Genomic DNA, 25831 nt, shown 5'->3' with positions numbered 1-25831 from the left:
CAGTGTCCCTGAACAATCTGCAGGGATCTAAAAAGCACTATCCACAAGCAGAAGATAAACTGTGGGAGTAAAAACACGGATGAAAAGCAACTGCTTGACTACAGGGGTGGAGGTGATAGGACTGAGGAGAGACTCTGAATGAACACTCTAATGCAAATACCAACAACATGGAAATGGGTTTGAATCAAGAACACATGTGATACCCAGTGGAATTGAGCTTGGGTTATGGGAGAGGTGGTGGGAGGGTGGGGAGGGAAGAAAAGAAAATTATCTTTGTTTCCAATGAATAATGTTTGGAAATGACCAAATAAAAATTAAAAAAAAAAAAGAATGCATACCCTTTGGGGGCAGTTAGATAGCTCAGTGGATTGAGAGCCAGGCCTAGAGACTTGAGTCCTAGGTTCAAATCTATCCTCAGACACTTCCCAGTTGAGTGACCCTTGATCCCCATTGCCTAGCCCTTATCACCCTTCTGCCTTGGAGCCAATACATAGTATTGACTTCAAGATGGAAGGTAAGGGTTTTTGAAAAAAAAAAAAAGAAAGAAAGAATGCATACCCTTTGAACCAGTAATACCACTACTAGGCTTGTATCCCAAAGAGATAATAATGAAAAATGTTTGTACAAAAATATTCATAGTTGTGCTCTTTGTGGTGGAAAAAAGTTGGAAAATGAGGGGGTGTCCCTCAAATGGGGAATGGCTGAACAAATTGTGGTATCTGATGGTGATTGATTTCTACTGTGCTGTAAGGAATGATGAACTGGAGGAATTCCATGTGAACTGGAAGAACCTCCAGGAACTTATGTGGAGTGAAATGAGCAGCAGAGACTGAAACATAGGACTATCATATGTAATTTACTTTGATATTAATAGCAATGCAATGATTCAGGACAATCCTGAGGGACTTATAGGAAGGAATGCTATCCACATCTAGAGAAAGAAATGTGAGAATAGAAATGCAGAAGGAAAACATTTCATTTATCACTTGTTTATCTGGGTACTGGATGTGGGGTTTTGGTTTTTAAAAGATTATTATAAAATCATTAATATTGAAATAGATATTGAGTCACACATGTATAACCCAGTGGAATTGCTTGTTGGTTCTGGGAAGGGGAGGGGATAAGGGGAAGGAAAGAACATAAACCATGTAACCATAGAAAAATACTTAAATATTTTTTTTAAGAGGTACTGTAACTACTGCTTCCCCTTCCCCTTTAATTCTACAAGTGAAATAACTCAGATTCTATTTGGGAAGAGGGGATAAACTTCCTACACAAAGATACTAAAATAACTTATATAAAAACAAAAATTCATCAATTTTTAAAATATATTATTGGGTTCTTCATATATATGAACAGATTCCTTCATTACTGGATAAGGAATCTAGGGTTTGTAGCATGAGTTTTTCTAGGGATAAAAAATTAGATGAAACTGCTACCATAATGTATTTTTGCATCTTCACATCTCCTGCACCTCATAGTGCCTTTGTACATAGTAGGTGCTTTAAAAAAGTCTGTTAAATTGAAAATTGAACCATCCCTTTTCTCAAGGTAGTAAAAACCAAGACTAGAACTCAATGTTTGATCTATTACAAACTTCACTAGTGATTGGAAACAGGTAATGAAGAAAGAGGACTCAAAATTTTTTTTTAAATCATATTTTGGATGTATGTTGTTCTGTCTCTGCTTCAAGAATTCCTATGTAGTTGACATATTTTCTTATGAATTCAACATTTTCATAAGGTAATAGACCTTAACAGGAACTCTTCCACTTTTAGTCCCTAGGTTTCTCTTTCTTCTCCCTAGCTCTCTTCTCTTTCTCACTTTCTCCCCTCATTCCAACTCCTTAGCATTCCAGAAATTACTGCCATTTAAACTGAAACTATTTGATTGTACTGGACTGATTTAGCCCAGACAGGATATAATATTCCTAGTTAGGTGGAAAGTTCTAATGACAATTGCTGGAAGAAGGTTGGAGGTGGCTAGCATACACATTCAGAAATCACAATCAGAATTAGAATCTCCATCAGACTTTCACCCCACTTCCGGCCACTTCCAATACACAAAAGCAGTTTCCCTCTCCCTTCCCCCTCACCACCACCCCCATTTAAGCGTCTAGGAGAGAGGCAGTTTATGTCTTTTCTGTTCTATGGCACTGTGCCTTTTACATGGAGGGCACTTAAGAAACGCTCCTGGAATTTGGTTGAATTGAACTGAATTGAAAAATCATTAAAGGCAGCTTCCTATCTAAATATTATCTTCTCTCTCCTAATCTCTTGCAATGGCATTAGGTTACTGCTAAAAATCCCTATTCCAGTCACTGAAAGGAGAGGGAAAAGTTGAGAATCGATACTTCAGAGACGGAAGTCCTGATTTTTCTAACTATACCTGACTGACTCAGAAAAGGGGAGGGAGTGGAGGGGGGCCCGAGACAGGAAGAGAGACTATGACAGAGAGACAAGACAGAGACAGTCACACATTGACAGACAGAGAAAGAGGAGGGAGAGAGGGGGGAAGGAGGAGAGGGAGGGGGAGAGAGAGAGGGAGGAGGAAGGAGGGAGAGGAGAGAAGAGGAGAAAGCAGAGGCAAGCAGAGGAAGGGGGAGGGGAGAGAGAAAGACAGGAGAGGAGACAGGAGAGAAGAGAGGAGAGGGGGAACGGGAGTGGAGAGGAGGGAAAGGAGAGTAGAGAGGGAAATGAGGTAGAGGGGAGAAGGGAGAGAGATGAGGGAGAAACAATAAACTCCTGAACAAGAGGAAGGTTCTAAATGACAGAAAAGAGATGGTGGGGAGGAAAAGGGCAGAGAACTGTCGCTAGTGGCGGGTGGGTTACTTGAAGGGGTTGGAAAACCTAGAAAGGACGGTGACCTCAGGGTGTGTGGAAACAGAATCTAGCCTTTAGTAATCTGCACCCTACCAGACTGTCCCAAGCCACAGAGGGAGAAGGGGCATCCGCGGGAGGGAGGGGAAGGAGACAACGGGGGAGGGCTCCAGAGCACAAGCTCAATCTCTCTATCAGCATCCAGCCAGGTAACTGGCTGGCCCAGGGGCTGCCTGGTGCAGCACGAAACGCCCTGCCACGGACCTTCGCACCACCCCCTTTGCTCTAGTCTCGCCTCCCTCCGGCCCCCTCCCAGTTCATTTCGCCCTTACAGCCTGCACCCCGCCGTCTTCCCCAGACTTCGAAATCCCTGCCAGTCCCTCTTTGCTCCCTCCTCCCGAGTGCGGATCGGGGGGCGAGGTGCAGGACCCCTTCCTCTCCGCTGCCTCATCCTCACCCCTGCAAACACTTCTTCTCTCCCCTCCCACCCGCTATGACCTGCGGGCAGTGCTAGCTTTTCGGACATGCTGGTGGGAAGCGGTCAGGCCGGAATGAAGCGGCCGGCAGAGGGCTGGGACCGCAGCCGGGTTCGCGAGAGATTGCATGCAGCTCTGGCCGGCCTCCAGGAGCTCCAGGTGCTGCGGGACAAGCAGCAGGCGCTGGTGAGCGGGGCTCTAGCCATGCAGCCTGCCGCGCCGCCGCCGCCACCACCGCCGCCGCAGTCGGAGCCGCAGCCGCCGGTTCCTCGCCCGCCTTGGCTCCCACATCTGCTGCCCTCAGTTCTCCCTGCCGGCGACTCGCACAGCAAGGAGCATAGGCTCGAAGCCACACTCACTGCTCTTAAGGAACAACTGGTAAGGAGAGCAAGGAAAAGAGGAAGACGGACGAAAAACCCTGCACATCTCGCCTTTAAAATCAATTTGTTGGCTGTGCCGGGTTTAAATTTATTTCTATCTTGTAACATTCAGCAACAAATATTGATTGATTGATACAACATCCTCGGTTGGAGTTGCTAGGTGGTGGAGATTATTTTTTTCGGTGGGGGGAAGAAAAGTGGGGTAGAGTTTATTTATTAACAGACTGCACCTTAGTATTGCCATCGCTATAGAAATAGAAAAGCAATGTGCACAGTCTCTCCAAACTGAGGTTAGTTTGTAGCATTTATAAGTGCAATAAGTAATATCAGTATAAATAATAAATAACAATAAATAACACCATGTATATATTACAAAATTGGCTCAATATATGGTACTTTTATAATTTATGTATTTATAGATACGCAAACAATTTGCGTGGACACACATACGCGATTCTTGCTATGTATTGTTGCTGTTGTTTAGACAACAGGAGCGTTTTTAATGTCCCTGTGATGGGAGAATACTTTTGATGCCCCGTTTTGCTTGTCAAATGACATGCACTGGATGCAACTGGTATATCACGCTGGTGCATTGAAGCTCGACAGACAGCGCCTGACTGCAAAGTACTAAAGCTAGCTTTGGGTTGAATATTGTGAAGTCAAAACTGCGTGCATATTTTGAATGGGGGTCCATAATTAAACATGACCACTGCATTATCTTAACTGTGAAAACGTCAATTTGGGGAGAGATTGTAAAATCCAGTATTTAGAAGAGTTTATAATTATGAGAGCATTTCATGTTCTTTTTGAAACTGCTTTTGTGTTCAATATATTTGGCTTTCTCATCGTGCTGTGGTGATTTTGTATTCTGAGATACTTTAGTTAATGCATTCCTTACATTTAGCTTTGTGTAGCTCCTTAAGATACGAGTTAGGAACTGAGGAGTTTTAAATGTCATCAATAGTGCACCTGTTCTTTTAATCAATTAGTGTAATTCTTTGTTCTTCATGTGGATTAAAAGAAATCTTACATCTTATACTCTTTTCTAAAAAGCCCTTTATTCTGTTTGTTAGCTCTTAAGAAATCCTATTTAGAGGCTGCTAGGTAGTTTGGGTTTTGTTTTTTTAAGGAATATTCTATTGGTCATAATATAAGGAATATGGAGACATTTATTTGCATGACAGCACTGATATAACCTATAGGAGACTATTTTCTGCCTCAGGGAGGGGAGAAAGTTTGGGTAAGAGAATCTGAATTGCAAAATGTCAAAATAAGTGTCAAAAATTGTTTCTATATGTAGTTAAAGGAATATTCTACTGTAACAAGAATGAGGCTGCAACAATATCATTATCAATGCAGTAACTTGGTTGACTTGCTCACTTGAGGAATTAGCACTAAATCCAATCTCACTGCATCTTCCTATGGCTGTGGAAGCTATTATAAATAATTGAGGCAATAAGAGGTTTTTGTTATTTGGCCTAGGGTCATAGCTTTGAGAGGAACTTAGAAACAGAAACTAGACATCTAACTCTTTGGTTCATTGTTCTACCATTAAGTTAGCAGCTGGTGCTGCTGGGTAATAGGCTATATAGTGTGTTGCATAACCGACATGTCGGGCTCTTATTTCTGTAGCCCTTGTCATTGTTGACATAGCCTATTCTGAGTATGGCATTTATTGGAGTGAGTTTTGGTGGGGGGTAGCCTGGAAGTCGATTTTAATTTATGTTTAGTTTCTGGCCAGGTATACAGTAGCCTGAATATAAATTTTGGTCAGGTATACAGAAGCCTGAATATAAATATTGTATCTATAATAGGAAGGAGCTGTTGAGATGGTAACCTGAATTGTTCTGTCAAGGAGGTAAGAAATACAGCTGATGATTAACTTGGTTTAAATAATATACAAATCAAACTTGCAAGTACTCAGCCTCTAATTACAAGTAGCCTTTTGGAACAGATCAAACAAGTTTTTTTTATTATTATTTTTATTTTTTTAATATGGGGACCAGAAGAAACACGTAGGCTTCTGTCTTGCAACTTTGTTCTTGGAATGGATTATGTGATCAAAAGAGAAGAATAATTGAATTTGTGTAACATCAGCCCAGCATTTACACTTCTATATTTTCATACAAGGGGAAAATGAGGATTGATATTAGTTTCAGAAAGAAGATTCCTCAAAAATCTTTCCCCTCCTCTCTTGAGAACACTGGCAATTATACACTTCAGTAATTTAAAGTTAATTCAGAGTTTCTCCCCCACCTCCACACTGGTGTTAAGCTTGGTCATCAGTTTTCAATCAGGTGTGAAGGCAAAGGAATATTTCTTTAACTAGTGGCAGCTTTATTCCATAGAGGCTTCCAAGTGAAAATTAGCTTTACTATTCCAGAACACTTTAAACACAATTTGGTAAACAGTAGTAACATGTTAATTAACATTTTAAAAAATATGCTTTACCCCCTAAATTATTGCTTTATCTTTTCTCTTTCTTATCATTAGCAATTTTAAATCAAGACATCCATTTTTATCAATGCAAATATGACACAGGGAGGCAAGAGAAGGTTCAAATGTCCATGGTCTTCTTGAGGTTTCCAGTCTAATGGAAATGCCTCTGACCCTTAAATCAAAGCCATCTAGGAATATGTAGTCGATATCTTATAAAATGATTCAACCGGCCTTGTAAACTGGATAGTATTCCCTTTCTATCTCTGTTTTTGTTTTTAACAAACTTTAAATACACTTGGAATAAAGCAGGAAACCTTGAAATGTATTGAAGTGTATAGTTAGGAAATTATTTCTTTCACCAGTAGGTGCTGCTGGAGTCAATGCTGCATGGTCCAAAGCTTCATAAAAGGTTATAGGGTCTTTGCTGCCCTTGTGGATTTTACTGAAATTGACTTTGCATGTCTTGTCTTGTTGCTGGTAGCAAATACAATAGCTCAGTTTCATAGACAGGCTCAAACTTCTACTTTTTGCTGCAGCAAGCTAACAGCCTGATTTTGTAACTAAAAACTTGGTGCTAGGAATGCTCTTATTCTAATCCCTGTAGTGCTTTTATGCTTTAGTCTGTGGTCACAGTTACTTTTCTGTGAGTGTCACTGATGATACATTTGTTTGAATATTTACTGTCTTTTCTCAAAATTTCACAGAATGTTTTCATGGCAATGATATCTACATCTTTGAATCAAAGAGACAGGTTTATTATCCAGCTTCCCAGATAGGGAGCTGAGGTCAGAAAAGTTAAAAGAGTTGCTCAAGGTCACCCAGTGAGACACCATAGTTTGCATTTGTAAGTCTTGTCACTCTCTAGCATATTTTCAATCAGACTGTACTGTTTTTTCTCAAACTTTTTAGGGTAGGTTGCCTTCCTACCCAGCTGCAGTTAGTACTCTATCTAGGGAAGGTTGAGGCAAAATTCAGAGTTAATATGTAGAAAATGAAATGTGAAGTATGCTTCATTTCCATCCTTTCTTGCCCATCAAAGAAAAAGACAAGGCCATTGTCACCTCCTATTAGCTATGAATTTTTAAAAATATTCATGTTAGCCTTGTTTCCAACTTCATTCAATACAACTAATACTTATTGAGTGCCTAGCATAGGCAAGAAGATACTGTGCTCAATATAGCACAAAATATCAAAGTACATAAAGTTAAGTAAAGAGGAAAAGTCTACATAAATAAGATAGGAGATAAGTAGAAATCAATGCTTGAGCAAAATTGCTATAAGAAACTTGGAAGAGAGAAGGATCACAGCTGATGAAGTTATAGAAATCTTCAAGGAAGAGGCAGAAATTCAGAAGGGAAAAAACTTCAGTAGGTAGAAACTGGAGAAAACAGTTCCAGTCATGAGGAATGGGCACAAAAAAGAGTAGAGTGTCAATAAGGTTCAGAGAAAATTGATATACAGAGAAGAGTAGTATGAGAAAGATAGACGTTTAGACCAGTATAACTGGAGTCAGGAATACATGAGTTAGGTACTTCCTTGCTGTATGATCCTAGGCAAGTCACTTACCCACAGTCAACTTCAGTTCCCCCATCTGCAAAATGGAAACCCTACTTCTCAGGATTGTTGTAATGCTCAAAGGAAATAATTTATGTAAAATGGTTTGTATGCCTTAAAGTGATATATAAATGTGAGATAATATGATATAAGTCTAGTATGGGAATTAGTCTTATTATGGAGGGTCTTAAATTCCAGAATTGAGAACTTAAGTATGTTCAATTGGCAGTGGGAAGGCACTGAAGGTATTCAAATAGAGGAATGACATGACCAGAAGAGGTGCATTAATTTTGACAGTAGTGTTTAGGATGGATCTGAAGAGGAATGAGATCAGAGATATGGGGACTAGTTAGAAGAAGACTGTTAAGGTAAAAGAACTGAGAGCCTGAAGTAGTTTGATAGCTAATGAATAGAAATTACCGTATTATGAATAAAAATGGGAAAATTTAGTAAGGAGGAGTGCAGTATTTGGAAGGGATTATGGTATATTATTCTATCAAAGGAAGTGGATTTGAAGTCAAAGAATCTGGATTTGAATCCTGATAGTGTTACCTACCACCAGTGTGATAAGGGAGTCACTTAAATTCCCTGGACCTCAATCTTTGCTTAAAAAAATGCAATGGTTAGACTTGATGGCCTCTAAAGTCAATTCTAACCTAAATATATGATACTAAGATTTTAGGTGAGGATGGCCCTTGGAGAGGAAAGAATATAAATATACACAAGAAGGACCTAAGAAAATGCTAATTAAATCTTCCTCATTAAGGGAAGAAAAGTAGATTGTAAAGAATACACATAAAATCATAAATGTTCTTTAGTGGTCATCTAATTCTAGAGGTAAGGAAATCAAAGACAAGAAAGGTTAAGGTTAAATATTCATTCTAGATCTCACTGGTATTAAGCATCACAGACATTATTTGAATCCAGGTCCTTTGGCTTCTCTTCTCACTCCAACAAAATATTGTAAAAAATATATTTTGAGGGACTATTAAGTAGCACAATGGACTGAGTATCAGGCTTGGAGTAGAAGGACATGGGTTCAAAAGTGGCCTCAGAGATTTTCTAGATGTGTGTCCCTGGGCAAGTCACTTAACCCCAATTTTGTAGCCCTTGCCAATCTTCAATCTTCAATCTTAGAATTGATACTAAGACAGAAGATAAAGATTTAAAAAATGTGTCTTTAGTAGATTGGGCACCTATGTGGGCAAATGAAGTGGGCAATTGAGATAACAGCTATGTGGTAATGCAGACATCATCATAATTGGTGCCATAAAGAGAATGAAGGTGACTTGAGTTATCTATGTTCTCTCTCAATAGTAACAAAATTTGTTTTCTGTTATTTATCCAGCTTCTAGCACACTTTTTTTCCTGGCACATAGTAGGTGCTTAATAAATGTTTATTGGTTGAGTATTCTCTCTCTTTAAAAAAAACTCACCAGTTCCAAGGCAGAAAAAAAAGGTAAGGGTTAGGCCACTGGGGTTAAGTGACTTGCCCAGAGTCACACAGCTAGGAAGTATCTGAGATTAAATATGAACCCAGGTCCTCTGGACTCCACTGAACCACCTAACTACCCCTATTGAGTACTTTCAATACTGATAGCTGATACATAGTAAAACAGTATTCTCCTTCCATTTGTGTGACAGCATAAGTGAGCTTGACATCAGGATTTGTTGTTGTAGGAGGTGGGAGATGAGAATGAAGGGGCTTTCTGCAATGATTGGATCCTGTATATGAATCATTTGAACCATCTACCCATTAGTTTTTTTAAAAAGCTTGTTGCAAGAAAGGAGTTAATGAACAGTACAGAGACATAAAAACCTCATAGTAAGGGACAATGGGAAGGGTTAACGAGGATGCTGTAAATCATGAATGTTGGTTAAAGTGCTATAAAAGTGCAGGCAGGACCCGAGGATGTAATAAATAATCTGTGAATACCTGAGAGCCTCGTTGTAGATTTTGTGGCCCCCTTCCATTAATCAGAAACCACAGTCTAAAGAACTGGCTGGCCAAACATTAATCACAAAGCAATTAATTTGGAGGGGGAAGAGACCTATTTCTTTCTGGGGAAGGACCCAGTATTGGAGAGTCATTTGGAGATTTTTTTTTTCTCCTCTCCTAAAAACAAAAAGGAAATCATGCTTTGGAAGGAGAAAGAGAAAATAAAATAGTAAATAATTTAAAATTAAAGGGGGGAAGCCTAACAAAGAACTCGGCTTTCTTGGTCCTATAGGTTTCAGTTTATGACAGGAAGAGAAAAAAAATCACCTGTTTTGTTGGGAAGTGCTTACAGATTCTTTTTGTCTGACTGAATTTAACTACCTTTTTGTACATTAAAAAGCAACAAAGAAACTTGCACCTGTTGTCTCCCTAGGGATGGTGGCTTTAAGGCATGCTTTAGAGTCCAGAAGGAGCTTTGCAATCTCTACTAATTTAGGTTGTTTTGGGGTGATATAATTTGATGCTTAGAATAGAGAAGAAGAAAGCACTCACTTTCAAGGGCGAAAGATTGTTTCCAGTTTTCTTTAGGATGTGACTATAGATTAGGTAGTCAATGCTGCTGACATAATTTCTCTAAAGACAACCCTAAAAGTGTTTCATACTGGAAGAAAGCCTAGCATTTGGGCAAAGGAATGGAAACATCTGGTGAGATCTTATTTGAAGAAAAAAAAGGGGTTTTCACATTGGTGTGTGTGTGTGTGTGTGTGTGTGTGTGTGAGAGAGAGAGAGAGAGAGAGAGAGAGAGAGAGAGAGAGAGAGAGAGAGTATACATATGCACTTTGTTCATAACCAAACATTTTTTCTCCCTTTAAATTTGTAGCAAAACTGTGTTGGAGTAAATATTGTAGATGATTTATAATTTTTTCAAAACAAGCCTAGTAAGATTCCTAGTAAGGAATTTCTACAATCAATGCCCCAAAGTAATTTCTCTGCATTTATAATACTGGAGAGTTGCCTGGGGCACTAAAAGGTTAAGTAATCTGCCCTCAAATCACACAGCCAATTTGTAGCATAGATGGGCCTTGAACCTGGGTCTTCCTGATTCTAAGACCTGCTCTCTATCTAGTAGCTTATTTGTCCCCTCAAGTTTTCTATCAGTTGTTTTAATATTGATTTAAAATTTTACATTTTGAGTGTATTCTTTCCTCCAATTCAATTAACTATTATCACTCAATCAGTAAACATATATTAAGTACCTCCTTTGTACCAGCCATTATGCTAAATGATATAAAAAGAATCAAAAGATATTCCTTGCCTTCAAGAAACTCATAAAGTGCAAGATCTAAGCTTTAGGTGCTGGAGACTCAAAGACCAAAAAATGGTAAATCCTAGAAAAAAAATCCATCCTTTCCTTCTAGACACATATAGTCTCCTGAGAGATCATATATCATGTCAGTAAAAAAGTAAACAATATAATTTAAAGAAGATAATTTAATACTTAGTCCAACCCCCCAACAATGTTTTGATATTTAAATTCTTATTTTATCTCTTCTATAATTGGGGGGTAGGATGGGGAGATGATCAAGGAAGGCTTCAGAGTAGTTAACACTTCATTTAGGCCTGGAAGGAAAATAGAGATTCCAGAGGCAGAGTTTAAGAGAGAGTCCATTGCAAAAGCACTGCTAAAGACGAAGCTGACATGTCAGCAAGTAGTTCAGACGGGCTGAAGAAAAGTATATATAAAGAATGATATGAAATGCAGATAAAACAGAAGGCCAGAATCTGACTAGGAAAAGCCATAAGTGCCAGACTAAGGAGTCTGTATTTTATCCAGGAGTCCACACAGAACTGTGTGACTTCAAAAAAAAAAAAATTCAAGAACTGTGTGGATGATGGATTAAAGAAAAGAAGAGGATGAAAGCAATTAGGACTGTACTTCAAGAGAGAAATAAAATCTTGAGCTATGTTTGTGGCCATGGTAATAGAGGAAACTAGCACATGCAAGAGAAATCCACAAGGCTTGGCAAACTCATTGCCTTGTGGGCAGGATGAAGAAAGGGGAAGAGCTATAGCTTACTCTAAAACTATAAACTTAATAACTAGGAGAATGGTGGTATTCTCTCTATAGCAGCTGAATATACATTTAAGGAACAAGATGAAAAGTGATTGGATTTGCAATTAAGAATCTACTTTTCAATCTTGATCCAACCATTTTACTCTTTGTGTGACCTTGGACTCGTCCATTGAGCTCAGAGCCTTATTTTCCTCATCTATGAAATGAAAAAAAAGTTGGTTTAAATGACTCCCAAGGTTTCTTCTATATAAATTTATAATAATGTGTTGAATCTGAGATACCAATAGATTTCCTGTTGGAGATGTCCTAAAGGCAATATGACTGGAGTCCTGGTAAGAGATTTTGTTATTCAGATGTGTCCAACTATTCATGACCCCATTTGGGGTTTTCTTGGCAAAGATCCATGAGTGGTTTGCCTTTTCCTTCTCTAGCTTATTTTATAGAAGAGAAAACTGAGGTGAACAAGGGTAAGTGACTTGCCCTCGGTCACATAGCCAGAAAGTGTCTGAGATTTGTACTCAGGAAGACTAGTCTTCCTGACTCCAAGCCCAGTGCCCAACTCATTGCCCTATTCACAGCTGACCCAGGTAAGAAATTAAAGCTAGATATTGGAGAATCTGTAGTTTTTTGCATGAAGACAACTAGTGAACCCTTGGGAATAGATAGATTAACTAAAGGAGAAATTATGGAGACAGGCAGAAATACAGAGACAGATAGAAGAGGTACTAGGATAAAGTCTACTCTTAGAAGTCAAGGTGATCCAACTAAATGCTGTTTAGTTACCTCATCATGACATAAACAAGAACCTTGAGAATAGCTTCTCAAAAGCAGTGTCATCAGACTACTCAACACTGGCAGGTCCTGCCAAGATGAAAGTCTCAGAGGACACCTAAGGATTAGCCTAGAAAAATTCCAGAGGGGTTTATTTTCTGAAAGCTAGGGATGAAGTGACAAATTTGCTTAGCTCAGGGGACTTAGAAAGTCATTTTCTAAAACATAAAAAGCTTGCTATCTATAATAGTGAGAGGAGTGCCAACATCAATGAAATCACTAGTTTTTGAGTATAAACATAAATCAGCATTGCATGGTAGAGAGTTGGCCTAGAAAGACCTGGATTCAATCTCATCTCTTGGTTTATTGTCTGTGTAACCCTGGACAACTTTCTTAACTTGTCCGTTGTCCAGGCAACTGTCCAAGCCTAATTTGCTGCATTTCCTCACTAAGAGTTGCCTATTCCATTGGAATCATTGATTTGGGCAAAGCCAAACAAAAAGAATGCTTTGGGATTCAGATTCTCATTTCAATTCTCTTACGCTCCTTTATTTCTTTACCCCTCATCTCTTAGTCCCGTTTAAGGAGACAAGATGTTGGCCTGAAAACTCATTTGGATCAACTGGACCAACAGATAAGTGAACTGAAATTGGATGTAAACAAGACTTCCAGTGAAAACCTTGATAGTGACAGCAGGCCCAGTTCAGGTAAGTCCCCAGGAATGTAGTCTTAGGGAAAGAACCATTAAAATCATCCTAGCTCCACTCTTAGGGAAAATAGATGTAATGTTTTCATAAACTTCTCTTTACTATTACCATTAGCCATGATGATGTGACCAATAAGTCACCTACTTGTGCTAAGTGCTATAGATACAAAGAAAAGTGAAAGATAGGTCCTGCTCTCAAGGAGCTCATAATCTAATGGGGAAAGACAGCATATAAAAAGGAGGTGAAAAAGATGGGCTAGGAGATTGTTTGTGAAGCCCAAAGGAATGAAGAATCAAACCTGGTGGGAAATGATTGTTCTGAGAACCTTCTTTAAATGGAGAATCTTGAAGGAGTTCTCTACCCTTTACCCTCTCCACTGGGTGGGGAGAGGGGCAGGGAGCACAGAGGAGGTATAGGTTTTATGTCTGAGGATGAGATCTATTGGTGAATGTTTTCAAAATGCAAAGAGTAACTTTTCATCATTAGCAGATTGTCTATTAAGCCATATGCTTCAGAGTCAGAATGGTGTTGAACTGGATTTTAAAAATACTTTGTAAAATGCATTTCAATTCAAGAGCTCTGGATTTAGAAATCAGGGGCCCTGGACTCAAATCCTGGCTATATTATTTACTACTTATATGATCCTTGTCAAGTTATTTCAGCACTCTTGACTTTTTTTTTAGCAAAAAAAGTAAAGGGAGTTGGGCCATAATGGTCTTTGAGATCTTTTCTCATTTTAAATCCTGTGATCATCTGTTTAAAGAACTGTTCTTGCAATAGGACAATCATTTTGTTATCATTTTACTGACTACTCCATTTACCACAAAGAATTTTCTAAGACTTTTCTTCTTTCCTCAGGCCCGCAGTTCTATCTCTTCTCTCTTTATTCCCCACAGATGGCCTTGTTTCCCATTTTATTGAGTTGACTGTCTGACATATCCTTAATTATCTTCTTCCACTAGGAGGGTACCTTCTCTCCTTTTCTTTCAACTTTAAAGGATTCCTTCCTTGTAAACAAGGCTAAACCCTCTACCTTTTTCCTCTCTATCTCCTATAGGATTTTGCTTCATCCCCTCTCTTGAATACATTTATTGTTTTTTCTTTTCTATTGACCCTTTCCTTTTAACCTATAAATATTTCCAGGACTGAATCTGTTACCCTGTCAAGCTATCATCCTATTTTTTTTCCACCTTCACTGAAAAACTTCTAGAAAGAGTAGTTTATAATTGTTACTTATGCTTTATCATTTCTCATGCCTGCATTTGTCATTGTTTTGCAATCTAGCTTGCTTCAATATTATTTGTTGAAAATTCCCTAAACCCTAATGAATTCCTTTAGCTAAATCCAATTTTTCTACTGTTATCTTTCACTACTATAGCTTTCCATATTACCTCATTGAAGTAATAATAACCTTTCTTCTCTTGTTTTCTCTAAACACTATACTCTTGACATACAAATAACAATATATTCTACTCCTTTTCTGATTTTTTTCTTGCTTCTTCATCTTCTTTTTGCATCTTCAACATAAGTATGACTTAAGGTTCTGTCCTTGGCTCTTGCCTCTTACTCTGAAGTTTCTACCTTGATCTCAGCTGTTCCCTTGGTTCCTTGGCTTGACTACCAAATGTATATATTCATAATGCTAATTCCTTGTATTAACTCTAGCTACTCAATCCCAACTGCTTATTTCTTTATCTGGATGCCCTACCAACACTTCAAATTCAACATGTCTTAGATTAAACTCATCATTTTCCTCACTAAACCCAGGCTCAAAATGTAGGCATTATTTTTGGTACTTTCCTCTCCCTTATCTACCCCTACATAGACTCACATATGATATTATTCAAATATGTTATTATTATCTTATTGATGCTAACTTTATGAAATCTCTCACATCTGTTGCTTCTTCACTACATATCCTGCTATAATCTAAGTTTAAGCCCTTATCAGTTCTCTCCAAGACTGTTGGATAGCCTGTTCTCTGTTTTCCCAAAATCCAGCCTCATTCCCAAGTTCATCCTACCCTTCACAAAATTATGAAAATAATCTTCCTGAGTGGCTATTCTAGCTCTGTTAGCATTATTGTTGTTCAAAAACAGTCCATCAGCAACTTGTTGCTTGTGGGTTAAGAACCAAACTACTTAAATTGGCATTTAAATATGCATAGAACCTTTGTAGTCCACTTCCAACCTGCCATTCATCCAGCCTTATTTCATATTACTCCTTTTCGTGTTGAAATAAATCAGTGTTTTCTTCATGTCTCTATCACAGTGTATTCTACATTTTAATCAGATTGAACTATGAGCTATCCCCTAATTTTGCCCTGTGGACTCCCCTGTGCATTCACACAATCTAATCCCCATGTCCATTATAAACACTGCCTTCTCCCACCTCCCTATTTATTAAAAACTCTTGACTTTTTTAAGCTTAAGTCTAATACCACATCTTCCATGAAACCTTCTCTAATACTTCATCACATTTTTCCTAGCACATCAATATACTCGATGCTCTATGTCTCCCTTAATAAACTGTAAGATTATTGAGAATAGAGACTATGCTGTTCTTTTCATTTCTGGTTCCTTAATGCCTAAGGACAGTGCCTGACATCAGGGTAATTTAGAAATGTTCATTAAATTGAACTCTATGCACTTTAATACATGAAATTCAAAAAGAATACAGAAAAAGTAGAGAGATGTGACAGGTAGAAGTATGTCTGGTTGCCAGCACAGAGCTTGTGTATTCCTAGACCTCCAAGGTAATTCCATATTTTGTTTACCCTATCCTACCCTATCCAGGCTTTTATGACCTGAGTGATGGTGGTTCCTGTTCTTTATCCAACTCCTGCACATCCGTCTACAGTGAGTCCATCTCCTCCTCTCATAGCAGCCTGCTTCCTGGCATCCAGACCCCTAAAGTCAGGCTCAGTATCTTCGACTACCGTCCCAAGTCAGCTGATGAGACCACAGTGCACAGTGCCCACCTCCAACCTCAGAGAATACCTGTCAGTGAGGGTTGTTGGATCAAGGGCAGCCCAGAGAGCGAAGGTGAAACTTTGGCCAAGCTCAAGCCAAGGCCAGTTTCCACAGGTAAAGTAAAATCAAGAAATAGAAAGATTTCCCCATCCAAAACTGATTCATAAAACTCATCCACGTAGTTCATAAAAATCATCATACTGATGATTACATCTAAGTAAATCTTTTAGTTTGGATATAAGGATGATCACTAAAAGGAGATGAAGACCTAATCTTACATTCAGTGACTAGATAAATATTGCTCTGCTTTTTAACTAGTTTCATAAATGGAAAAAATATATCTATCTCTGACCATTATAGTGTAGCCATGATACCAGTGGAAAGCATTACTGTTGATACTTATATGGTATTATTGATGGAAAGAGCACTAGACCAGAAGTCAGAAGATCTGCTTTCTACTTCTGGCCCTGATTCTTCTGAGTCATATGACTCTAGGCAAGACATAATTTCATCCATTTTTTTAAACCTTTACTTTCTGTCTTAGTATCAGTTCTAAAACAGAAGTGCAACAAGAGCTAAACAATAGGGTTAAGGCACACACAACTAGGAAATGTATGAGGACAGATTTGAACTCAGATCCTCCTGACTCCAGCCCTGGCACTCTAGTCTCTGTGCTACTTAGCTTCCCCTCCTTGTGCATATTTTTTAAAGTTTCTGTTCTACTTATGTAGAAGGTTCATTCTTTGACTCCTATGATTTAATTAGTATCAGTATTCCTTAAACCAATTCAGGGTGCAACAATTCTGTGCCTTGTGTATTGAAAACATATCAGTCTCTGGAGGCCAACTGCCTTGAGATGAGCCTTCCCCCAAGCAAAGCTGGGCAGGTCATCAGGGAAGAGTTCTGTGTTCCAACCTGCCAGCATTTTGTATTTCACTAGAATATCCTTGGAGACCCCATGTGTCCCCTGTAAGCCAAGAGGAAGCATAAGAGTAGGATTTTGGTGAAGCATATATCCAAGGTTCAAATAGCAATTCATTTCCCCCCTAGGAATCAATGTTTCTTTCACATTATTTTGCGAAAACCCTACATGGCATGAATGAGGTACTAAATTCATTTCTTTCATCTCTTACCGTTTTTGTTTGTTTCTTTTACCCCCAGGTGACCTTGAAAGAATTGTGCCTGCTGATGGAGGTCTTCAGAAGACAATCACTGATCCTAAGTCTGTGTCACCCCTTTGTCATGGAACAGAAATCCTGTTCCATGTGGTAGACCCTAAGTATCAGAGTGACTTGGTCTCCAAGAGTGGCAATGACATATACCCTTACCCAAGTCCTCTGCATGCAGTGGCCTTGCAGAGCCCCCTGTTTTCTTTGACTAGAGAAACCCTAGAGACTAATAACCACTTGCCCCTTTCTAAACCCAGCCTGAATATGTCAGGTCCCAGCTTAATCAGGACTAAACCAATTGTTGAGGTTCCCCCTCCTGGCGGCTATATTGACAAGTTACTCCAGCTGACCCGAGACCGAGGGAAATACACAGGTGGCAGTGTGAGTGAGAGGGGTTCAGTTAAAGGGTCACTGCCTCCATCCCAGCAGAGACTCAGTATTACTTCCGGTATCAGTGGGCTGAGAGGGAACAGTGACAGTCAGCTAGAAAAGCAGGTCAGCTCTCCAGAAAGTAGGCAAGCTAAAGTGGGAAGGAGTCAGAGAGAAGTACCTGATGCGAACAGTATGAAACTGCAAGAAGCTAGAGAAGCCTGTTTAGATACAGAACAACCAGCCAGCCAGCAAAGCTTGGAATCCATGGCTACAAATACCAGCTTCCCTGAGGAGGTCAGCCCTGCCTCGACTGTTCAGGAAGAGCCAGGGGGCATTGGTCTGAAGCAGGACACAGCTTCCTGCTCCCAGATGTACCAATCACATCTCAACATGGCACCCCAAAGATCAAATGCCAAAGTCATCCTGCCACCCAGAAAGGTGGGCAAAAAGGGGACCAGTCTCGTCACAGGTGAGTTTGTCCATGCTCAGTTTGTCCCTGGAGAAGCCCACCTGATGAGGTTGAAAGGAAGCAACCCCAAAGCAAAGGCTATGAAAGCCAAGAGAAGGAACAGTGATAAGGTGCTGAGGCTCGGGAAGCAGCAACCACTGTTAGCAGAGAGGCCGCGGGGAATGCATGTAGCATCCCGACTGCCTGCAGAGTGGAACCCTTCTCCTCGGTTTCATGGGGGAAAGAACCTGGTGAGAAGACCAACATTTGTTGGGGAGGTGACTGGTCGGTCCTGCTCTGAGTCTAGCCTCTTCCCTGTGCAATTTCTTACCCCCAAAGTTGTGTCCCGACCTGAACTTTACCCAGCCTCAGCACATCCTTTGTACTCCTTTGAAGCAGCTCAGCTCAATCTGGTAGCCAGTGGGGGTGCCAGAAAGAAGCAGAGGAAGTGGCAGTCCACTGTGGAGATCTCAGCCAAGACCCATCTGACAAGTTTTTCCACTGACCCCAGCCTAGCCCTGCCCAGACCACCTGGGAGGAGAGCTGGCATCTTACGGACTGTGAGCTCCAGGTCCCGCTCCAAGATTCCTAGTCACAACACTTATGCCAAAAGCGAGTCAGACCACTCGGAGTACTCAGCTGAGTGTGCCTCCCTCTTCCACTCCACCATTGTGGAAACCAGTGAAGATGATGTCAGTGACTACACTGCCAACTGCTTTGGGGATAGTGAATCGGGGGACAGTGACTCAGATGGTGCCTGTCGGAGCAGTGAGAGCAGTCTCACGCTAGACTATGAAGAGGCTGTTGGGAGTGAGCTGATCTGGCCCAAGGCCATTGTCCAGCAACCAGTAAAGGGGCAGGCTGCCTCCAAGCCCTCTCATCACCCAGTACCCAAAATTTGCCGCATCAAGGCCTCTAAGGCCCTAAAGAAGAAGATTCGGAGATTCCAGCCAGCATCTCTAAAAGTTATGACCATGGTGTGAACTAAAATGAAAAACAAAAAGTGTCCCAACAGAGACCAGATTGACTTTAGAACAAGATAGGTTGGGGTTCTTTAAACAAAAATAACATTTTTGATAGACTAGAAATGAGCCCCTCTTCCCTCTAAAAAAAAAAGGCCAAAGGACCTTTTACTTTGCTAATATTGGTGTAAATAGCAACGTGTGTAATTTCTTTATCTTTCCACTGGATATCATTATACAAATATGAATTTGTATCATCTCGCCCATTTGACTCTGTCTTCAGAAATCTTTAGATAGGAAATCTCCTTAAAACCAGATGATACAACTAGGTTCTGTATGGTGAGTGGTAAGGTAAATGGTGAATATCATTACCTACTCTGCCCTGAAGTATAAAATTTCAGGACCCATTCCCACACCATTTCATCACCCAAACCAGTTTCTTTTCCCTATCTTCTACTATTTAGATCAAGTCAGGGCTCATACATTTCTCTTCAAGCCTCCTTTTTCCTTGAGTTATAGCAAGGCTGCCTCAGGCTCTCCCTGCTGAGGGCATATTTCTCAGTTGTACTTGATCACACTAGCCAAAGATTTTTCTTAAGGTTTTTCTTTGTTCTTTTAAATGAGAAGAATGGTTTTGAGGATAGGTATTAGAAACTGGGTTCCTGAGGCATACATAACCATTCCCCTTCTTATGCCCTGACCAAACCTTTTCTTGACTTAATCACCAAAAAGGGAATATTTCTTTTATCTCCCCCCTGGCATGAGGAAGAGGTCAAATTCCCTATTGATGCAATATCATTTTGAGTTTACAAAGGAAAATCTATCTCAGGAGATCTAGAATCTAACTTCAGTGGACAAAAGTTGGGCATAAAATATATTTTTAAACAGCATCACTGTCTTTAGTATTATTATTTTCACAAAAGTCTTTCAGTGTTGGTTTTTTCTCTTTAGAGGTGGAGTGGATGAGAGGGAGGTACAGATTTTTCCATTGCAAACTTCTCATTAAGAATCACATCATTTTGTTTTTATAAATTTTTTCCCAGGGAGATCTTTTGGGCCACCCAGCAACCCATTGTGAGTTAGGGGGAAAGAAAATTCTAGCAAAAGGCTGATTTGTCCAGGTCAAAAAGTGATGGAACTAGAAATCTGCTTAGCCCTAGGCCAAATGTACACTTGACTGGAGTAATTTGAAGAATTCAGATAAGAAGACAACATTAAAATATTACTTGATAATGACCTCTATACCCTCTTGCTTCAGAAGTTAAATAGTCATGTTTCAATTACATAGTCCAGGATGTAGTTTAAGAAGCTTAACATTTTAGAACAAAACATTTTTGTGGCAAGTAGAGGAAAGCTAATGTTTCAAATGGCAATACCTAGGAATAAGGTGTTTCCTTTGGGGATAAAGTGTCTGAAAAGTATAAACATTTTAAAGGTTCTAGGGTAAGCTTTGAAGTTCAAACATTCAATCTGACAGACTGAAGGATTCACACCTTTCCTTAATGAAGTAGGCTTACCTGTGCTAATGAGTTCTTTGGCATCAACCTTCAGGAAGACAGTATTAAAAGAACTCTCTTTGGAGGGTCTTATTTTGCCTATTTTATACACAATTCCTAATCCTCACAACAGTCTTGTGACAATGGTATGATGAAACTATTATACTCGCTTAGCATTTTGGAGCTCTGAGGTATACTTGGCTTAAGAGATTCCCCTCCCTGCATCCCCACCAAGGTCATTCAGCTAAGGTAGGGTGGAACTCCTGAGAATGACGGAGTCTGTATTCTTCCCTTTTCTGAGTTCTAGCTACTGCATCCTCTATTCAGTGCTTAAAGAAGCTGGCTTCAAAATCTCATTTAACAAAGCTATTCTTTATTTTGAATATTATATATAACATTTTGTAATATTTTCTCTCTCTAAAGTGTTTTACATATAATACCTTCAAGTTGCTTCCTTCTCCTTATATCCTTGTGATAATAAAGCATGCATCTATCTTACAGATAGAGGGACCCTTTGGATTTTAAATGCCTTGCCAAGAACATGGTGAATCAGAATTGAATGAAGCTAGATTTAGACTACAGAGTTTGGTTTTCAATTCTGAGTAGTCAGAAAGCACTATGCTGGGATTTCCTGATAAGCCTCCAATTTGATAGCATGTAGTACACTTCAGGTACCTGGAACAATGACATGAACAGCCCAGAAAATTAGGAAGTATCATAGAATTTGGAAGAAATTGAGTTAGGAAAGTAAATGGTTGGTAATGAAAGGGATTTTAAAGGTGAAGCCCCAACACTTCCTTTTATAAAGTTGACAGTGATAAAAGGTAATTATGTACATACTAAAAACTAACTAGAATAGGGAGTGATACTAAATGTGTTGGAGGGAGATTTCACATTGAAGAACTAGTAGTCCTTTTGAAGTATTAAATAAGAACTAAAGCTCAGACCTTCTAGTCCAGGGACCTACCATTTACAGTCAATTTAGTTTTGGGACAAGTAAGAAAAATGATTTTCTCAATCCTACAACTTCTTGTGCTTCTTGAGATTCCTGATGTCCAATAATAGGATTGTTATTTGTCAGCATGAGAAGGATAGGTTAATTAAATCTGTAGGGCTGATGCTTACTTTTAGGATTAGCATTTTAGATTCTAGATGTAGTTTGTATCTAATCAAGACCAAAAAATGTGAATGTAAGCTGCAAGTTCCAATCAAATTATCTAGTTCTCATAAAGTTCTCAAACTTTATAGTCACAGGACCCTTTTAAACTCATAAATTTATTAGAGATGCCAAAAAGTTTTTTATATAGATTAAATCTTTTGATATTTACCATATTAGGAATTAAAACTGATCAATTTTTAAAATAGTAATTCATTTAAATTTCAACGAATCAACCTATTACAAGTCAGCATCTTAAAAGATTTAATAAGCTTCGTGGTGATGGATTAGTTTGCATTTATATCACCTGCCTCATATTCACATCTATTCTCCAAAGAAAAGAAAAAAATAAGAGATATGCAGATGCAAAGTGAATAAAAAATGGACTCAAAATCAAGAAGATATGGGTTCAAATTTGACTTCTGAAGTCTAGTAGCTATCTGACAGAAAGCAAGTCAGTTAACTAGTCACTGCCCTAGGCTACTACTCTAAGGCTATAAATTGCAGAGAAGGTGCCAGCCCTTCATTGGGAGAGAAATTTTTCTCATGGGGAACTCCCTCTACCAATGAAATCACAGGATCAATCCTTATCCTTACCTTGTACTCACTAGCATAATTATCCAATCTGTTTTTCTAGCTCTTGCAGTGGATTTAAAGCTCAATAAATAACCACCTCCTCAATTCTTCTTTAAGTTACACTGGAGTTCTCTCACCTGTGTAGGTATCTTGGGCACCACTAACAACACCTAGTGTTGGTAAAACTTAGTCCTCTATTAGAGTGAGGCATGAAAGAAAAAAGCCTTCTATAAGTATTAAACAAGTCAAGCTAAGACAGTTATCAAGCTTAAGCTACAGGAATTACAAATAACTATTTAAAAGAAACAACGAATTACTTGCTGACAAAATAAGCAAAGTACTTCCTGGGTCTTTAAAAATCCTTTGGCTATTCTGATACTGTAACAACTCTAATTTAGAAATTTCCCAAACAGCTTAATCTGGAAGAAACTTTCCTCTTTACAGAATGGCTCATCATTATGTAGTATGGATCTCTGCCAATGAAACAATTCATCCAAACATTACAGAGAGCAGAAGCCTGGTAGAACACCATTAATGGTTTCCCAGGTATTCCACTCAGCCACATCTCTGTAATAAGGTCAAAGGATAGCCCAACTGAATGAAATCCTAAGCTAATCAAAAAACTCACTTCAACTTCTGGCTGTCTCTTTCCCCCCTATATTAAATAGTTTATGATAAAAAATATTTCTCATTCTATCAAACTCAGTTTTTTGAAGTCATGCCTGGAATCAATTGCTCAAATGAAAGTAGTATTAACTCAGCTCCTACAAGGTGTGAGGCACTATGATGAGTGCTGGAGACACAAAGATAAAAATGAAACTGTCCCTATCCTAAAGGAATGTATATCCTGGGGGATATTAGTGAAGAATAAGAAGTCAAGTCAGGATTTCTTAATCATTTACACTGGATGAGGACCGATTTAATGACTAAGGATACACATGTGAGCCAAGCCCAGCTCTCAGAGAGCTCATGAAGGAGACTGTATGCAAACACCTTTGTATAAATTACATATACAACATAAATAGGAAGATGAAGTTAAGGAAAGGATTTTGGAAGGAGGTAAGATGAAGCTGAGATGAAGGAAACCAGGGAAGCCAAGAGACAAATCAGGAAAGAGGGCTTTCCAGGCATGAAAGACAACCCGTGAAAATGTCCAGAGTGGTGAGATGGAGAGTTGCGAATGACAAACAACAAGATCATTGTTGCTGGACTCCAGGATATGCGGAGAAGATATGGCTTAAGAAGAATGAAAAGGTAGAAAAAGGGCAGGTTATGAAGGGCTTTTAAAGTCAAAGGTTTTTATATTAGGTTGTAGAAGGAATAGGTATCCAATGAATACAAATATCAGTGTATACAAGATACGTACTAAGTGGATGTATCTAGAAAGGTGATAAAAGATCATTAGAGACTGAAAATCATTAAGAATAGGAAAGCTTTCTGTGGACAATAGCACAAACTGAGTTGGCAGAAGCCAAGGATTCCAAAATAAGAGGTGAAGGTGAAGAGAGAGGACTTTAGACATGTTTGAGGTGCTAAAATGTTTTGAATGATTAGTATTAAAGCTTTTGTGACTTAATTAAAAAATTTGCTAGGGCAAAGACATTAACAGATAGAACATTATGACAAGTGGCAAGTAGGCAATATTGTGGGACTGTAGAGTATGAGCAGGGTGAGGAAGGGAATAATATGAAAGAAGATTGAAAAGGTTGATGAAGCTAGGTTGTGAAAGATTTTAAATGCCAATCAGAGGGGTAACATACATTTTGCATTCTCGGAAACTGTGTGATTTCTGTGAATACCAACCTACACATTAGATCTATGGCATTTCTATGTTGAGGGGGTCTTAGAGATTGGTAGTAAAACAACTTGCCCAAAGTAACAAAGGAAGAAATGAACAGAGCCAGAATTTGAATTCAGGTCCTCTGACCTCAAGTCCATTGTTCTTTCCAGTACCATGCTCTCTCTCTAACCCCTTGATTTTACAGGTGATGAAAACAGAGGTTAGAAAAGCAGTAACTTTTCCAAGTTCTCATAGTAGAGATGGAGATTGAATTAATATTTTCCAACTTAAAATCTAGTCCTGACTAATGGAAATTTACCTTGGAGCTTATTACCTTTGACTACTTGTAAGAATTACTATTATTGCTATGTAAGAGAAATCTTCATGTGTTTCCAGTTACTTCATCCTCTGACTTCCTCCCAACTTCTTTACCTTTATGATAGTAGCTGACATAAAAATACATTGCCAGCATCAAGGTAAGGGCCTTCAGAAATCTGTTCCCTACTAGTATATATTCAAATGACTAAATCCAAAAGTAGTCTTAGAAATCATCTAGTCCAATCCTACATTTTACAAATGGGGAGATGTAAGTCCAGAGATTTAGTAGGAACAGACAATCCCTGGAAGGAAACTTATCTATAGTCACACAGGCACCAAATAAATGTCTAAGGCAGATTTTGAACCCAAGTCTTGTTTGCCAGCAAATACAGTAAGCTCTCTATTACAAAAAGCTTGTTCTCATTATAATGTGTATTCTCTCTAAGCACCAAAGCCAGAATTTGAACCTATGTACTTTGGCTTCAAATGTATTACTCTTTCCAGTGCTATCTTCCAAGGTCTCTTTTTACTCTACAGTCTGTGGCACTATTGTCTTTTCCATGGCCAACAGGTTTGGAGGTCCTACTAGGGCAGCCATTCAAATTTGTTTCTTAGAAAAGCTCTTACATTTGGATGGCAAGTAACTGGCTTATATCCTTGCATTTTCAGCTGTTGTTGACTATTTATACTAAGCAAAGCCTAATTCCCAGTCAGGATAATCAATGACTAACCAATAGCCACTTCTAAATCCTTAATATGCTAGATACTTTGGGAGGCACAAAATTGGCCTTAAACAAGATGTTTGCCTTTAAGAAGCCTAGAGTCTGAAGAAGATAAACCTAAGGTAAAATAGCAAAAGCAATATCCAGCTAATATTTACTGAGAGATTCAAGTCAATATATGATAAAGGACCAAATTATATGGAATTCCTTCCAAAATAACAAATATCTGGGGTAGAAAAGGCAGGTAGATGGCTCAGTGAATAGAGTGCCAAGTTTGGAATCAGGAAGATCTGGATTCAAATCTGGCCTGTAGTGCTTATTAACTGTGTGACCTTGGGAAAATCACTTAACTCTGTGCATCAGTTTCCTGGAGAAGGAAATGGCAAACCACTCCTGTGTCTTTGCCAAGAAAATGTCAAAAAAGGATCATAAAAAGACTCTACTGAAACAACTAAATAATAATCAGGGTGAGAGATCATATAGAAATAGTGTTCATGGGGGCAGCTGGGTGGCTCAGTGGATTGAGAGTCAGGCCTAGAGATGGGAGGTCCTAGGTTCAAATTTGGCCTCAGACACTTCCCAGCTGTGTGACCCTGGGCAAGTCACTTGACCCCCATTGCCTAGCCCTTACCACTCTTCTGCCTTGGAGTCACACAGTATTGACTCCAAGACAGAAGGTAAGGGTTTAAAAAAAAAAGAAA

General features: G+C 39.1%; 1 protein-coding gene across 1 annotated transcript; it reads left to right on the top strand.

Moving 5' to 3' along the window:
- The first annotated feature begins 2595 nt into the window (after positions 1–2595).
- On the top strand, positions 2596–25831 carry DACT2 (dishevelled binding antagonist of beta catenin 2). Its single transcript, XM_007484913.3, has 4 exons — positions 2596–3673; positions 13027–13159; positions 15955–16245; positions 17293–25831. Exons 1-4 carry the CDS (start codon positions 3344–3346, stop codon positions 19101–19103), a joined length of 2565 nt encoding a protein of 854 aa, XP_007484975.2. The 5' UTR covers positions 2596–3343; the 3' UTR covers positions 19104–25831.

The sequence above is a fragment of the Monodelphis domestica genome, chromosome 2 (assembly GCF_027887165.1).
Source record: "Monodelphis domestica isolate mMonDom1 chromosome 2, mMonDom1.pri, whole genome shotgun sequence".
Classification (NCBI taxonomy): Eukaryota; Metazoa; Chordata; class Mammalia; order Didelphimorphia; family Didelphidae; genus Monodelphis; species Monodelphis domestica.
Note: the sequence above shows the minus strand (reverse complement) of the source record. Positions and strands in the feature narration are given on the sequence as shown.

What these genes read in the sequence shown, in the direction of transcription:
- DACT2 (XM_007484913.3), top strand. Translation starts at nt 3,344, where the DNA reads ATGCTGGTGGGAAGCGGTCAGGCCGGAATGAAGCGGCCGGCAGAGGGC. An exon ending in CTGCTCTTAAGGAACAACTG is followed by an intron (nt 3,674 to 13,026) that starts GTAAGGAGAGCA and finishes CTCATCTCTTAG; the next exon opens with TCCCGTTTAAGGAGACAAGA. An exon ending in TGACAGCAGGCCCAGTTCAG is followed by an intron (nt 13,160 to 15,954) that starts GTAAGTCCCCAG and finishes TACCCTATCCAG; the next exon opens with GCTTTTATGACCTGAGTGAT.